Source organism: Salvia miltiorrhiza, chromosome 8 (assembly GCF_028751815.1).
Source record: "Salvia miltiorrhiza cultivar Shanhuang (shh) chromosome 8, IMPLAD_Smil_shh, whole genome shotgun sequence".
NCBI lineage: Eukaryota > Viridiplantae > Streptophyta > Magnoliopsida > Lamiales > Lamiaceae > Salvia > Salvia miltiorrhiza.
Window position 1 is genome coordinate 14,002,771 of NC_080394.1, and position 15,625 is coordinate 14,018,395.

The 15,625-nt window shown below is 38.7% G+C and overlaps 3 protein-coding genes across 3 annotated transcripts; 1 reads left to right on the forward strand and 2 right to left on the reverse strand.

The window, feature by feature from the left end:
- Window positions 1-558: 558 nt before the first annotated feature.
- LOC131001220 (50S ribosomal protein L28, chloroplastic) lies at window positions 559-3,054 on the reverse strand. Its single transcript, XM_057927546.1, has 2 exons — window positions 2,522-3,054; window positions 559-1,008 (listed from the first exon to the last, which is right to left on the reverse strand). Exons 1-2 carry the CDS (start codon window positions 2,739-2,741, stop codon window positions 776-778), a joined length of 453 nt encoding a protein of 150 aa, XP_057783529.1. The 5' UTR covers window positions 2,742-3,054; the 3' UTR covers window positions 559-775.
- Window positions 3,055-4,956: 1,902 nt separating this feature from the next.
- LOC130998100 (uncharacterized) lies at window positions 4,957-6,521 on the forward strand. The gene is made up of 3 exons (XM_057923534.1): window positions 4,957-4,975; window positions 5,520-5,875; window positions 5,952-6,521. The coding sequence occupies exons 1-3, from the start codon at window positions 4,957-4,959 to the stop codon at window positions 6,519-6,521; spliced, it is 945 nt and encodes a 314-aa protein (XP_057779517.1).
- Window positions 6,522-9,268: 2,747 nt separating this feature from the next.
- Window positions 9,269-10,067, reverse strand: LOC130998101 (uncharacterized). The gene is made up of 2 exons (XM_057923535.1): window positions 9,838-10,067; window positions 9,269-9,732 (listed from the first exon to the last, which is right to left on the reverse strand). Exons 1-2 carry the CDS (start codon window positions 10,022-10,024, stop codon window positions 9,269-9,271), a joined length of 651 nt encoding a protein of 216 aa, XP_057779518.1. The 5' UTR covers window positions 10,025-10,067.
- Window positions 10,068-15,625: the final 5,558 nt, after the last annotated feature.

The following is a 15,625-nucleotide window of genomic DNA, read 5'->3' on the forward strand; positions in this document are numbered from 1 at the left end:
TTTATGTATATATGTTTGGAATTTAATTTGAGTAAGTATAAGAACAAAAACTAGTAAAATCAGAAATATAGGTTAACTACCAATTTGAGACTTGAAAAATGAATTCGGACAATTCGAAATTGGAATGATTTAGAGCTATCAATTTAGGTTTGAATATATTTAATTTAATGGCATTATAAAACTATCCAATCGTCTCATTGGAAATGGTCTAGTGGTGAACCGTGTATTTCTAAAACGAAAGGTCTTGAGTATGAATCTCACCTACCCTATAAAAAGTAAGAATTTAATCTATATAATTATATTTTCTTTATAACTAAATTTGGAAAAACATACGCCCCGACATTTGAACTTCTTCATAAATATACCATAATAAATAAAAAATTACAACAAAATACCTAACATGCCATTTCTGTTCCAAATCTATCTACCCTACAAAATATTTTCAGTTTATAATTTTTTTTGAAGGTCAGTTTATAAATTTCACACTTAATATTATGTCAAATGAAACGCCACAAAGGTGTTTATATAGACCAAGCCCACAAGCCCATCACACAGAGCTTTGCATAATACTGTTTTTCCTCGTTGGCCCAAACAAAAAAGATGAAGAGATCCACTCTCAGATCATTCGAGGTACAAAACAAGATAACAGCAAGGAAATGGCATTTCGAATATGGAGAAGAAAGAAGCTACAGAATGTGAAACAATAGGAAGTTAGAACATAAAGAGATCAGAAACCTGTCACCTCTTCCTTGGGACTGATTTTCCTCCGTTGAGATCACATTTTGCTGAGATCAATCCCGGCCTTCTTAGCCACTGCATCGAGTCCATTCTTCTCGATTGTCTTTATAGCTTTGGTTGACAATCGCAACTTCACAAAGCGCTTCCCAGCTTCCCACCATATCTTCTTATACTGCAGATTCACAAACTGCCGTCTTATTGTCCTGTGGTTCGAGTGGGAAACCCTGTTGGCCTTGTTTGGTTTTTTCCCCGTGAAAGGACAGATTCTTCCTGTAATACAAACGTGAGCAGTTTGAAATATGGCTGTGAAGAAGACTAATATCGTATGACTCAAAGAAAACCTATGGCTTTCCTTTCAACTCAAATCATGGAATATAGCATCTGATAATTTTTCAAAGCACTAAAAGCAGAAATTCTTGCTTCTTTCTTGATAAATTAGTGGTGAAAGAGAAGTATGGTGACAGATTCCATTGGTTGAAATGTTCAAAATTTTAAGAAAACGCCACTGCTACTAAGTTCTTCATATCCTATCAGATAGATATCATCATGAAAATAGTTTCTCGTATCCTATCAGATCGAGATAATAACATCACGAAATAAAACTAATCAACCAAAAATACAACTGACCCTTCTTTGTTCATAAGCCTAATAAAAGCTCACAGTTTTCTATGAGTACGAGCAACAGAATTCATGTCATTCCAAATAAATTATGAGGAACAGGCTCAAAGTCAATGCAAAATTTTATTAACCACTTAGGAGGCGTTTGGTTTGAGTGATAAGGCATGATTGATAAAATAATCAACCTTAATCGGTTTGGTTTGCATGATTGGGCCTGTGATTGATAACTCGGCCTGCATATAATCTTACCACCCAAAGTTGGGTGGATTATTTAATCACCTCTCCAATCTTATCTATCTCATCCTTCAAACCAAACGCCCCCTTAGTTAACTAGAGGCTGGTTGCTTGAAGGGGAGTAACAGGATAGCAGAACAAATGACATTCAAAAAATGTTATGCTTTCGCATTATCACCAAGAAAATGAAAGTATAAAAACTCGAAAAATCCACCTTCATGAATTACAGTCTCTCATACACTATCTGAGAAACGGAAAAATGAAATATCATGGAATAGTCCAAGACAAACCACTAGCTAATTGACCACCCTAGCCCATATAGAAGTTATAGTTCCTAGAACTACCTCCAATTGCATTGCGAATGCGAGGTGCTGGTGCTGGTGCTGGTGCTGCTACCATCTATGAATCTCAGCCAGTCAAGTAAAATTATTCCGACAACTCTAATCACTCTAATCCGGCTGTGTAAACACAAATAGGGCTATGCAGGATGTGGACATTTTTACAACAACTTCGTTGCATAACAACAATTCTTAGCTAACACGACTACAGGTAGCTGAGATCAACATGAAATCATTCCATAAGAAATTCAATGAACTACTTTTACAAGATGAAGTTTCCCCTCTTAAGCCAGATAATGCATTTCATATACTTCCAGTTTGTTTTGCTTGGATTTATCAGTGTTCGAGCAAACTTTACAACCGAACCTCTCTCATTTCAGAAACAAGATACTTGAAAGGAAACATCAGCAACAAGAACAGACCAATTAGTACCTTTAGCTCCACATCCAGTACACTCATTCACATCAGAATATACTAATTCAAATAATTCTCCACATTAAACCCCTAATCGACTAAAAAAGGCGTAATAGAAGAACTATAGCATCAAATTTCACAGCACAAACGCGCGCACAAAGAGAATCGAAGAAACTTACTGGCAACAGGCTGAAGAGAAGGCCTAAAAGGGGCAGAAATTGTGCAAGGGGCACTTTCGAAGGCAGTGGTTGAAATTTTGATGCCGCTCAAATGGGATGAAATGAAACCGATGTCAGAACTTGCTTTCGAACTCTTCGGTGAAATTCTGCCAAGGTGTTGGGACTTGGCCACCGGCACACCCGTCATTAATGGTCTTATCGTAGCTGTTATCGTCGTCATTGATCCAGATTAGAGCTTTTCTTTTGCTGTTTCACCGCTTTCTTTTGCCCAGAAACTGTTTGGTGAAAAGATAAGAGTAGTTAAAAGGGCGCGTTATCGTGCGGTGCAGGAGAGGAGAATGGTGTGGATAACGGTTAACGGATAATTTTGTTTGTAATTTTGGGCTCTCCAGCCTCTCCTTTTTGGATTTTCTCACTTTCACCCCTTCATTTTACTTCGTTTGGGGGAATGTTAGTTTCGTGTTTTGATCTCTATAATTATGGCTATGGGTGAGTATTTGTAATTTGGTCGAGCATGGACGAACAAATATCCAAACTCGAATGATCAAATTGAAAATAGTATTTAAATTAAATCAAATTGACCGAACTATTATTTTGATTATTCAAATTTTCTTCCCAAAAGTCCCCAAGGGGACACTGAGCGGTGCGACCTCCTGTGTGTGAACAGTGGAGTCCCAGATTCAAACCCCACTGCTCCTCCTCCCCAACTCCCCCAAGTCAAAAAAAAAAAAAATTCTCCCCAAAAAATTTAATATTAAACTAAGAACTTGTTTCATTAATAAATATATTACGTAGACAAACATATATATATATATATATATATATATATATATATAGGGAGATGTTCAAGAAAGAACCATAAATAAAAGAAGACCGGAGAACCATTTTCAGCCATTCGATCATCAAGATCTATGGTGGATGCATCATCTTGTTGGATGAATGCAGATCCTGGGTTCGAATCCTGAAGGGAGCATTTTTTTTAAATTTTTTTAGTGCATTAATTTTAACAGCGAATGCATTAATTTTTACAGTGGATGCATTCGATTTGATGGTTCTCCCGTTCTCACAAATAATGTAGTTCTCTCTAGAACCACACCCTATATATATATATATATAATTTGTAAAATATCAGAATTCATTGAACACTAACAACAACAAATATCACAATTCAACAAATAAAAATAAATAATAAATAATACTCTAAATATTAAAGTTCAAAATACATCATTGAAACAATAGGGCCGGATGGCCCTATTGGTGATTGAAACTTAAATTTTGTCCACAAAATTTAAAATATCAATATTTGGCCATCTTTTATGTGTTCTACCTAATCTACCCTTTAACCCAATAGATCCAACAACTTCCTTTGACCCGGATCCAGATTTAGGGATTAACCCATGCCTTGTCTACCCTCCAGACCCCCGACCCCACCCACACCCCCACCCACCCCAAGCCAAATTTTTTTTTTTACTTCCCCTGCTTGTCTACCCCCGACCCCACCCACCCTCCACCCACCCACCACCCACCCCTAAGCCAATTTTTTTTTTTTACTTCCCCTGCCTTGTCTACCCCCAGACCCCCGACCCCACCCACCCACCCCCAAGCCAATTTTTTTTTTTTTTACTTCCCCTGCCTTGTCTACTCCCCGACCCCACCCACCCCCCCACCACCCACCCTCAAGCCAATTTTTTTTTTTTTTACTTCCCCTGCCTTGTCTACCCCCCCAGACCCCCGACCCCACCCACCCCCCCCACCACCCACCCCCAAGCCAATTTTTTTTTTACTTCCCCTGCCTTGTCTACTCCCCAGACCCCCGACCCCACCCACTCCCCCACCCACCCACCCCCCCACCACCCACCCCAAGCCAATAAATATTTTTTTTTACTCCCACTGCCCTGCCTACCCCCTGACCCCCGACCCTACCCCCCCACCCCCCCCACCCACCCCCAAGCCAAAAGGAACTTTTTAAAACACTTCCCATAGGGTTTAGATATTCCATTAAGGGTTTAGATTATCCATTTAGGGTTTAGATGTTCCATTTAGGGTTTAGATTATCCATTTAGGGTTTAAATGTTCCATTTAGGGCTCGTTTGGTGTGTGTAATAGGTTGTCGACGCATAGTAAACGTCCAGATTCCTTTCCTACATAAGGGCGCATTAATTATCTTAATTTCTGTTTGGTGTTCAATAAACAATGGGTAGATTAATCGGTAGATTAATAAAGCTGGTGTTTGGTGTTCAATAACAATGAGTATGCATTTACACATATATCCCTCCACAAATTCTAAAATGACCAGCGTATCCTCAAAATATTACTCACAAACAATACATAATTGTCGATTCTAATTTCTGGCGCCAAAACACTAGGGCTCGCATCTGTTCTCAGATTTGGAAGACATTTGGCGTGGGTTTGCTTTCAATCGAAGTAAATTCAACATGAGCTCCGCGACTCAAGGTGAGTTATCGATTTATCTAGTTGGATATATGATTAAATCGACCTGCAAAATTTGGAGAAGCATGAACTTTCCTTCAATGTCGACGCAGTTGGACTCGATTACTCTTAAAAAATCTGTAGATGTTTTTTTTTATTTGCGTTGTATGTACATTGGGTCGACACCTGAATTTCCATTTCGTACGTCCTACTTTAACCCATAATTTTTGGCAAAGTATATGATCATGTATTGAGTGCCTGAAAGACGCCGTCAATTTCGAGTTTAAAGTTTCTGGTTGTGGTGATATTGGGTGTAGTTGTTTAGAACATCAATTGTGGGATGGAAGATATTTGTGCCCTTCATAAGTAATACATGTGAATGCTTGCGGAGTGTGTATTGATTATGGTTGATTACATGGTGGTTTACTTAATTGAGCCTACTCTTGTGTGATTGAATAAATTTGGGATAGATTTGCTGCATATGTCTATAGATATCTACGGATTTTGTTGCCAATCCACATACTTATATATTATTAGCATGTTGTTATGATGTTCCTATGCTTGATAGGAAGCAATGGGTTTGCACGAGGTTGTCGCACCAATAAAACAGATAAGAAGCGTCGAAGTTGGTCGACGAGCGAACAAGAAGTCCTATTGGCTGCCTTGAAGGAGTTGGTCGCCCAAGGATGGAAATCCGATAACGGATTTCGCGCGGGATACTTGAACAAGTTGGAGGAGGCAATGAAAAAGACATTTCCTACTACCGATTTGAAGGGCATGCCTCACATAAACTCCAAGACGACCACGTGGAAGAAGGAGTACTATTCTTTATGCTTGATGTTGTCAAATAGTGGAGTGGGTTTCAATGTGGATGGCAAGCACATGATTGACTGCACTGACGAACAGTGGGAAGCTATTACGAAGGTGTGTATCTATTTTTTTAATCAAATCAAAGGAATCTTGTTGTATCAAATACTAACACCGCAATTGATTATGGCAGAAAGATAGAAATGCATTAAATATGCGCTATAAGAGCTGGCCTTACCTTGATCAATGGAGAGAGATTTTCGGGAAAGATAGGGCGACGGGTGAAGAAGCTAAAGACCTAATGGAAGCGGCTCATCAAATGTACCACAAAATCGATCTTAGCCAAGAACAGGTCGACGGTGACTATCACGTGTCTCTCGAAGATGTTGATGAGACCGTGGATACTAATGATAGCACCAGCCAAACCCAGAAGCCAGAGCCTGTCCTGCGCCCATCTAGCAGGAAGAGGAAGCAACGAGACGAGTCCGACAAACTGTTCGAGGTGTTGGCAGAAATCGGGCACGGGACAAAGGAGAGACTCGACACAATTGCTGGGCGAATGGGATATGATTACGATGTATCCGCAGCAAGAAAGCATCTATTCTCACAACTGACAGCTATCCCCGGTCTGTCCCAAAAAGCAATATTTGAGGTGACCGACCTACTTGCCAAGGAGGTGGAACGCCTCGATGTGTTTACCAGCCTGCCGGATGAAGCAAAAGCAGATTACGTCTACTACTTGCTTGACATGATAAACAAGTAGTTGGAAGCATGGCTGTACTGGAACTTGGAGTTCTTTTTGGCGAAGCAACTTTATTGACTCTATTACTTTTTGAATTTGCTTGGATGCTTCCATTTGATGGATATTATCTAATGTCGTCAGCTGTAGATTGGAACTTGGAGTTCTTTTTGGCTAAGCAACTTTATTGACTCTATTACTTTTTGAATTTGCTTGGATGCTTCCATTTGATGGATATTATCTAATGTCGTCAGCTGTAGATTGGAACTTGGAGTTCTTTTTGGCTAAGCAACTTTATTGACTCTATAAAGAATTTGAATTTGCTTGGAAGCTTCCATTCGATGGATATTATCTAATGTTGTGAGCTGTATATTTTTTCTGTTTGTGTTGATAAGTGCAGTTCATTACAGGTGAAAATATTTTCATGAAAATACATAACACTTATCATTTGCGAGTTAAGATACATATATTTCTTTGTAGGGACATAACATAACTTGTCCATACATATGATAGTGAAAATAGACAAACATAACTTGTCCCTACAATACTACCAATAATACTGCAGATAATTAGGAAAAAAGGACCTACGGCAAGAGCATTTACTTATATTTGCTTGCCATGACGTGATAAACTAGTGGTCCACAAAATATTATAACTACAACTTTGACATTACTACTTGAACGGGGAAGAAGAAGCACAAGAGCTTCCCCCATACCCGGATTCGGATTTTTCATCGAACTTTGGTTTCCCCGGAAAACCATTCTTGGGGGGAAATTGTAGCTTGTTCTTTATCGGTGGCCAAGGGACATACACATGAGGAGCGCGTGAGAGGGGAAAGCTTGGCGACACACTGGAGCACGCGTCGTCAGGAAACAGCTCGCGGTTGACATTTGTTGGTGGTTTCTCCGTCATCTGTGGGGAGGTAACCTCATCGTCCGACAAGGAGTCGTGGACGCGTTGCGGACCAAGTTTCTCCGTCATCTGTGGGGAGTCCTCGATGACGATCACAGTGTGTGATTTTTCAGTCTTAACGTCGTAAAGCCCAAACAAGTGGCAGAGCTTGAGATATTCCGGCTCGCCCGCATGATAGTAGGCTCGAAAGAAGGCATTTTCCTACACATGCAAGCAGTCAATATCAAGAGAGCCTCAAGCATAGCAAAAAAAAAATTATAAGTTTGCTCGATATTTTTTCAAGAATTGCAGTTGATACACCAAAAAAACTTATCACCTTGAAGAGTCGTTTCCAGACTTCATCGTCGGCGTGAACCACGTTGGTCGCCGCAACCCAGTCGGTCTCCGGGAGATTTTGCAAGTGCTTGAAGCAAACATATCGATCATGGAGAAAATCAACCCGTCCTTCGACCTGCTGCATATTAACGCCGGCTTGGAGTTGCGAGTTAAGAGATCTCATCGCGTAGATTAGAGCATGAGGACATAGCTGTGGTGGAGAAGGTTTGCACTCATCGATTTTATCAATGAGACATTTCAGCAGCAAGGAATCCTTCTTGGCATCCCATTTGTTGATATACAGATACCAAGTTTGCGGGGCGATATCAGGCAAAGACATAGCAACCAAACAGAAAGAAGCCGAGCTCGTGAAGATGGAAGAATTGTGATGCAAATGAGATAAATTACTACCATAACTTATAGAGACAGATCGAGCATAACATTGGGTAGCTCTAATCCATTCATTTATGGTGGAAGTAAATTTCAGCAGCTGGTAGATACTGGTCACTTCCTAAGCAGATATGATTTACATCTGTCATATTTGGGGTCAACAAGTAATCTCCCATTTTGGATAAACCAGGAGGTAGATGCTAGCAATAACTATGGCCGATGTGGTATTTGTATGAAATAAATTAAATGTGAGTTAAGCAGCAGACACCAAATATATGCTAGCATTAAATAATCCGATCAAAGATAATTCTCAAAATGCTGCAGGAGACCATCACGTCATTAATAAAAGAGTCGTGTTAATTAAAAAGTACACAATATATTATAATACCAATATCATAGAGATTCTTCAAGCCAGATTACGAATTAAATTGTCAAACGTACACACAATACTGTCTTTCAAAATACGAAAAGGAGTTGTCTTTCAAATTGAAGATAGATAGCTACATACGTGCATGACATCAACACCGACCCTCACGTTAGTTTACCAAGGACAAAACCTACCAAGAGTAAGACCAAAGACATTCCTAAGATCGCGGTATGCATTTCAAGATAGCCACGAGGGGACTGCAGACCACCACCCCTGTTGTCCAGATCTTGTGTGGGCGTGGAGCAAAGTATCCCAGTCGCTGGTTGGTCTATTTGATAACGTTGCTGGTAGCTACGATTGGGCGAAACTCCAGACGCCGGCACGCTGCGAAATGGCAATCCGTGAAACTCGTCATACCAATAGAAGCCTTTTTGATGATCTATTCCCAACGGGCATTTGTAGTAGTATCGTCCCGGGAACTTAGCTCCATCTCCAGCACAAAGCAAGTGCATATGCCCATGGGCGCAGATAGGGGTTTGTGTTGATGCCTCGTGCCCCTCATCCATTCTACAAATTCAATTCAAATCGAGATGAGCAGGAAATAAGTAACATAAAAATAGGTCCACAAAATACAATGGTAAATCACTTCCAAAAATTGCAATAGAGATTCCAAACATATCAACTGCAAACATAGACCAACAAAAAATAAATGACAAGCAGAGCACCTATAATAACATTATCAATTTTATCAATGAGACTTTTAACCTATAATAACCTTAAAAATCACCTATATAGTGCTAATATACTGGAGCCACATCCCCTCGGCCAAATCGTCTCGGGCTGCATTCCACTGGGGAGATGACTCAACAGTATCGATGTACTCATCAGGTCCCACTGCTACACCTATAGCATTAGCTTGTTCCATCGCATCAAGTTCCTGCTCTATTGGATCAACGGGCATCTCCATACGGATAAAATTGTTAATTAAAAAGGACGCCATGATTAGTCTATTTTGAACTTTTATAGGATAAAATGTTGGAGACCGGAGAATTCCCCATCTCATCTTCATGATCCCAAAAGCTCGTTCAACGGCGTTACGAGCCTTACTATGCCGGAGGTTAAAAAGCTCCTCCTTGTTTTGGGGTCTTGCAGCTGTGGGACCCCACTCTTTTAGATGATATCTAACGCCCTTGTAGGGCGTTAGAAACCCCTCACAATTTGCATAACCATTGTCACACAAGTAATAGTTTCCTATGAAATCAAGAAAAATGACAACAACTTGTTAATATGACCACTATTTAGGGATAATTTCATGCATAAGAACAAGAATTCAAGAGTACTAGGTATAGTGAATACCCTTTGGAACCTTAAGACCGTGAGGTCTATTAAGAGCATCTCTTAGGACTCTAGAATCCGCGGCAGATCCTTCCCAACCGGACAGTACGTACACGAACTGCAGGTTACGATCACATACACCCAATACATTGGTTGATATTTGCCCTTTTCTTGTTCTATATCGCGGTTTGTCACTAATGCCAACCATCACGTCGACATAGGTGCCATCTAAGGCACCAAGACAACCCTAGTCATAACATATATTAACAACCAGTTAGATTATCGATATAGTATGATACTCACTATTGAATAACCAATTTAAGGACAGAATTAATAGACCTACCTTGAAATATTTCCAACGTGAGTCCGTGCATGATTCAGATACCGCATCGGGTTTTGGCAAAAAGAGTGCGTGTAACCCAAGAATTGCCCTTAGTACCGTGTGTATGTAGTGTGAGATGGTTTGACCGGATCTCCAAAAATCGAATCCGACTACCCTGTTCTTTTTATGATGCGCTAGCACAGAAATAAACATAGCTACCTGTTCCTCGACAGTAACAAAGTTGCCATTGACTAAGCCCCCCCTCACTCTTAATAATTGACATAATCTCCCAAACGTGTTTCGGTCCATTCGAAGATTAGAAATACAATCAACATCATTGTATCTTATCATCCTATCCAAATGCTTAATTTGATCGGGGATTCTACTAAGCATTTCATACGTTATAGTTCTAATCCCACGCTTTCTTTTCTTGGATTTACGCTTAGCAAAATATGCGACAACTACAGCTATTTGAATGAAATGTTGTAACATTATTTCTTGCAATAATAAATAAAGAACATCACCCAAACGAGATCGTGCTTCTCCTGGCATTTCAAAAGAAATTCAGCTGTAGACAACAATCTGCAATATGCCATTCACAATCTCAGACAAACCAACTATTATGCATTTAACTATAGCAACATAGATGCAGCTTAACATTAAAAAGCCGGGCCACAACTATAGGAACAATTATTCTGTTCATGTATTACCACATTCTGCTTCATCATTCTCAACCATAATTTAAGTTACTGAAGCATTTAATACCAATTCGGGATCAATGTCAACGCACTGCCATCATATAACAATTTGCAAAAACATAGAACTTAGCACCAACTAGAATGCAACCACAATTGAGAAAGGTTACTTGCCTGAATGGGTTGTTAGAGCTCGCGTGAGTCTGTGAGAGCAGGGGACCCCAGAAATCGTCTCCAATCGGTACTACTGCTACATACATAGAAACCCACAATTAATCACCAAAGATTCTGGGGTTTCAGCATCTGCATTCCATATACAGAATACAACCCTACCAATTGTTTGTCAAAATCGAGCAAACCCCCACAAAAAAGGTGTATTAGTTGAGCGCAATTAAGAATATTGTGCAAAGAGAACCCCAAAACTAATGAAAATTAACAGATTACAGAATACAACCCTAGAACCCACTGGGTAAAAAAAATTGCGGGGAAATTAACATTTACTTGCGCTCGCATGGAAGTGAATGCACAGTAAACCCAATTCAAACTATATTCGACCAAACTCGCCGGAATAACTTAACCCCAATGACAAATTGTAAGTTTGTAAAAATAATTTCCAAAAACCTAGAACCACCGGGCATTCCGTTTTTTGCGAAAGAGAAGAAACGTAAAAAAATAGCTCTGATTTAACCGGGAAATCAACTCCAATGGCTTACCGTAGATCTTCAGCTATGTTGATGCTGTTCTCCCCCGCGCCCTAATGAAGAGCCGAATTTCTGAGTGATTTGATAAATGAGCGGGGCAATCGAATTGTTAATTTTCAAAAGCGAAAATCAAAGGGCAAAACAGGCACACGTGATTTTACTGTAGAGCACAGTTTGCATTATCGGAGGGGGGGTGCGGTATAAAGAAACGGGAGTGAATAGTGTTTTGAGGCCGGGCCTCAACAATTTACCGGGCCATTTTGAATGCGCGTTAAGAACACCAAACATGAGTTTAATGCTGGATACATAAGCTAATCCTAACTATACCAGTGCACCAAACGCGCCCTTAGGGTTTAGATGATGCTGTTGTTTCTATATTTGTTCTGCATGTTTGGCACTTATAGCACTAATAGTGCCATAAGTGCTAAAAAGACCAATTTACTTTATTTTATTTTGGATTTTCGTTGGCACTTATGGCATAAGTGCCATAAAATAAAATAATAAAGTAAAACTTTTTGGCTTGGGGGTGGGTGGGGTGGGTGGGGTCGGGGGTCTGGGGGGTAGACAGGGTAGGGGGAGTAAAAAAAAATTTCGTTGGCACAATAGTGCCATAAGTGCCATAAAATAAAATAATATAGTAAATTTTTTTGGCTTGGGGGTGGGTGGGGTCGGGGGTCTGGGGGGTAGACAGGGCAGGGGGAGTAAAAAAAAAATTTCGTTGGCACTTATGACACTAATAGTGCCATAAGTGCCTAACTCGACCCGCGTGCCTGATCCTACCCGGCACGCGACCCGCGCTCCTGACCCTACCCAGTCCGCCCAATTAAGGGCAAAAACGTCCCAAAGCTATAAAAATGGCCAAAATTTGTGTTTTTTCAATGTGTGGCTATAAATTGTGTTTTATGCTTCATTTTGGCTACTTCAAAATTTTACTCTACATCATTACCCTAAAACACAACAATACTCGATATCATCCAAAGTTTCAATTTTCAATTTTTTAACAAATAATAAAACAAGCTAACACAAAATATGCTTTGTATAGGTGTTTAGGTAAGGTCATAGTAAAGTTTAAATGCTGAGAAAATAAATAATATATATATATATATATATATATATAATTCGATCATCGATAATTCGATAAAAAAGTATTCATATTCGATATATTACTGAAAATGGTTTTAGTCAAATTAAAATAACCATTTTTTAGTTTAATTCGATTCGGCTTTTCGATTTTGAAGAATTATATGCTCTCACCTATGTATAACATTATGCTTTTGCTAAAATCCTCATTTCCACCAAAATACCAATTTCAATACGTTTTTGCTAAATTGTTTAATTTTCATTGAAATTAAAATTAAACATTACATTAAAAATAAAAAACTACATAATTTGAATAATTAAAAAAAATACATAATTTAAATAACTAAAAAAACTATGAAAAAGTTAAAAATTTAATATTACAAAATTAAAAATTAGGTGAAAATTAAAAAAGGAAAAAAAATTGCTAGGATTTTTTAAAAAAGGAACAAAAAATAAAAATTAAAATAAAAATTAAAAGCCCTACCCCCCCCCCCCAACTCCCCCCTTCTTTTCCCTTTTTTTTCTTTCTTCCCCACCCGACCTCCCCCTTCTCTTTCCCTCATTTCCCCTGCAACACTCTCTCTTTCAGCCATTTTCAATTTTTTTTAAGTATCGCGCGTGTATTACATGCGCAACACATATTCCCCCCCCACCCCGGATCACTCCTTCAACCCGATGTCGCACCGTAGCGGGTCACTAGTATTTTCTTGTATAGCTTATTTTTTTAAATAATTACATGATACATATAGATATGCACCATTAATTTTATCTAGATTATTATTATTATTATTATTATTATTATTATTATTATTATTATTATTATTATTATTATTATTATTATTATTATTATTATTATTATTATTATTATTATTATTATTATTTTGTTTCCTATTAGAACTAGAACTCTTTTAAGACTAGTATAAATATGGGATCTATTTTCAAACCCTAAAACAGACGGACACACTAATTAATTAGGGTTTTAGAGAGCAGAGAGGGCCAGAAACGTGTAGGCAGTTTCTCCCTTGGGACTTTCATAGAACGTTGTCCATCCAACGGTGAAAGCTGAGCGGGATACAGTTCAGAAGATCTGAGCTGAAGTCAAATTTTCGCAGGAAATCAAGTTCTGGCAGTTTCGGGAGAACAGCCATAACTTCCTCCGCAGAACTCCGATTCAAGCGAAACAGGCGGCCACGGAAATCTCTCTCGAAGACGAAGAAGTCGTATTTCTGGGCAAAATACGATTTGAGGACGTTTGAGGCTTCAAACGAAGGCTTGAAGCTAACTGGTCTGTTCAACTGCGATTTTGACGAATTCTTCTGAATTCTTCAGGTGCGGCGATTAAGACCTTCATTCCGGATTTGATTTTTAGTCTCAAATTTAAGGTGAGAGATTTTACGCTTATTCATATGGTTATATATGTTTTTATTATCGCGTTGATTGCTTGTTTACGTGCGTCTTATGACTATGTTGTTATGTGCGATCATGGGACCTAAGCCATTGATCTATGTTATGTGCGATCATGGGACCTAAGCCATTGATCTATGTATGTGTTTGGTCATGGGACTTAAGCCATCGACTCAAACTATGATTATGTTTGTCAAGGGGCTCCGGTCTCTTGGCGTATGTTTACAAGTATAATAACATGATTTGATTATATATGTGATGTATATGAATATTTTGTTATGTTCCTCACTGAGTATATTTTCAATATGCTCACCCCTTATCTTTTCAGTTTTGCAGTTTCAGAGTCGAAGTGGCCATGGAAGTGGAGAATGACTAGGGATAAGGATTTTACATTGAACATTTTAGTTGAACTTATTAAGTTTTTTTAAATTTTAATAGTCAAAGAAGTTTTATTTTTATCTATTAGTTCTTTAAATTTTGGATTGCAAAGTTTATGAAAATTGGGGTGTTACATATGTAGACCCGCTCTGATACCACTATGTAAAATAATTTTTTTTTTTTAAATTGGGGTGTTACATATGTAGACCCGCTCTGATACCCCAATTTTCATAAACTTTGAAATCCAAAATTTAAAGAACTAATAGATAAAAATAAAACTTCTTTGACTATTAAAATTTAAACTAATTTAGAAATCAATTTGCCAAAACTAAAGTAGTATCATAAAAATAAAATAAAACTTAATAAGTTCAACTAAAATGTTCAATGTAAAATCCTTATCCCTAGTCATTCTCCACTTCCATGGCCACTTCAACTCTGAAACTGCAAAACTGAAAAGAAAAGGGGTGAGCATATTGAAAATATACTCAGTGAGGAACATAACAAAATATTCATATACATCACATATATAATCAAATCACGTTATCATACTTGTAAACATACGCCAAGAGACTGGAGCCCCTTGACAAACATAATCATAGTTTGAGTCGATGGCTTAAGTCCCATGACCAAATACATACATAGATCAATGGCTTAGGTCCCATGATCAACTTATCAACATAGATCAATGGCTTAGGTCCCATGATCGCACATAACATAGATCAATGGCTTAGGTCCCATGATCGCACATAACAACATAGTCATAAGACGCACGTAAACAAGCAATCAACGCGATAATAAAAACATATATAACCATATGAATAAGCGTAAAATCTCTCACCTTAAATTTGAGACTAAAAATCAAATCCGGAATGAAGGTCTTAATCGCCGCACCTGAAGAATTCAGAAGAATTCGTCAAAATCGCAGCTGAACAGACCAGTTAGCTTCAAGCCTTCGTTTGAAGCCTCAAACGTCCTCAAATCGTATTTTGCCCAGATATACGACTTCTTCGTCTTCGAGAGAGATTTCCGTGGCCGCCTGTTTCGCTTGAATCGGAGTTCTGTGGAGGAAGTTATGGCCGTTCTCCCGAAACTGCCAGAACTTGATTTCCTGCGAAAATTTGACTCCAGCTCAGATCTTCTGAATTGTATCCCGCTCAGCTTTCACCGTTGGATGGACAACGTTCTATGAAAGTCCCAAGGGAGAAACTGCCTACACGTTTCTGGCCCTC

What these genes read in the sequence shown, in the direction of transcription:
- LOC131001220 (XM_057927546.1), bottom strand. Translation starts at nt 2,741, where the DNA reads ATGACGACGATAACAGCTACGATAAGACCATTAATGACGGGTGTGCCG. An exon ending in TTCTCTTCAGCCTGTTGCCA is followed by an intron (nt 1,009 to 2,521) that starts GTAAGTTTCTTC and finishes TTTGTATTACAG; the next exon opens with GAAGAATCTGTCCTTTCACG.
- LOC130998100 (XM_057923534.1), top strand. An exon ending in AGTGGGAAGCTATTACGAAG is followed by an intron (nt 5,876 to 5,951) that starts GTGTGTATCTAT and finishes TGATTATGGCAG; the next exon opens with AAAGATAGAAATGCATTAAA.
- LOC130998101 (XM_057923535.1), bottom strand. Translation starts at nt 10,024, where the DNA reads ATGGTTGGCATTAGTGACAAACCGCGATATAGAACAAGAAAAGGGCAA. An exon ending in CGGTCTTAAGGTTCCAAAGG is followed by an intron (nt 9,733 to 9,837) that starts GTATTCACTATA and finishes TTGATTTCATAG; the next exon opens with GAAACTATTACTTGTGTGAC.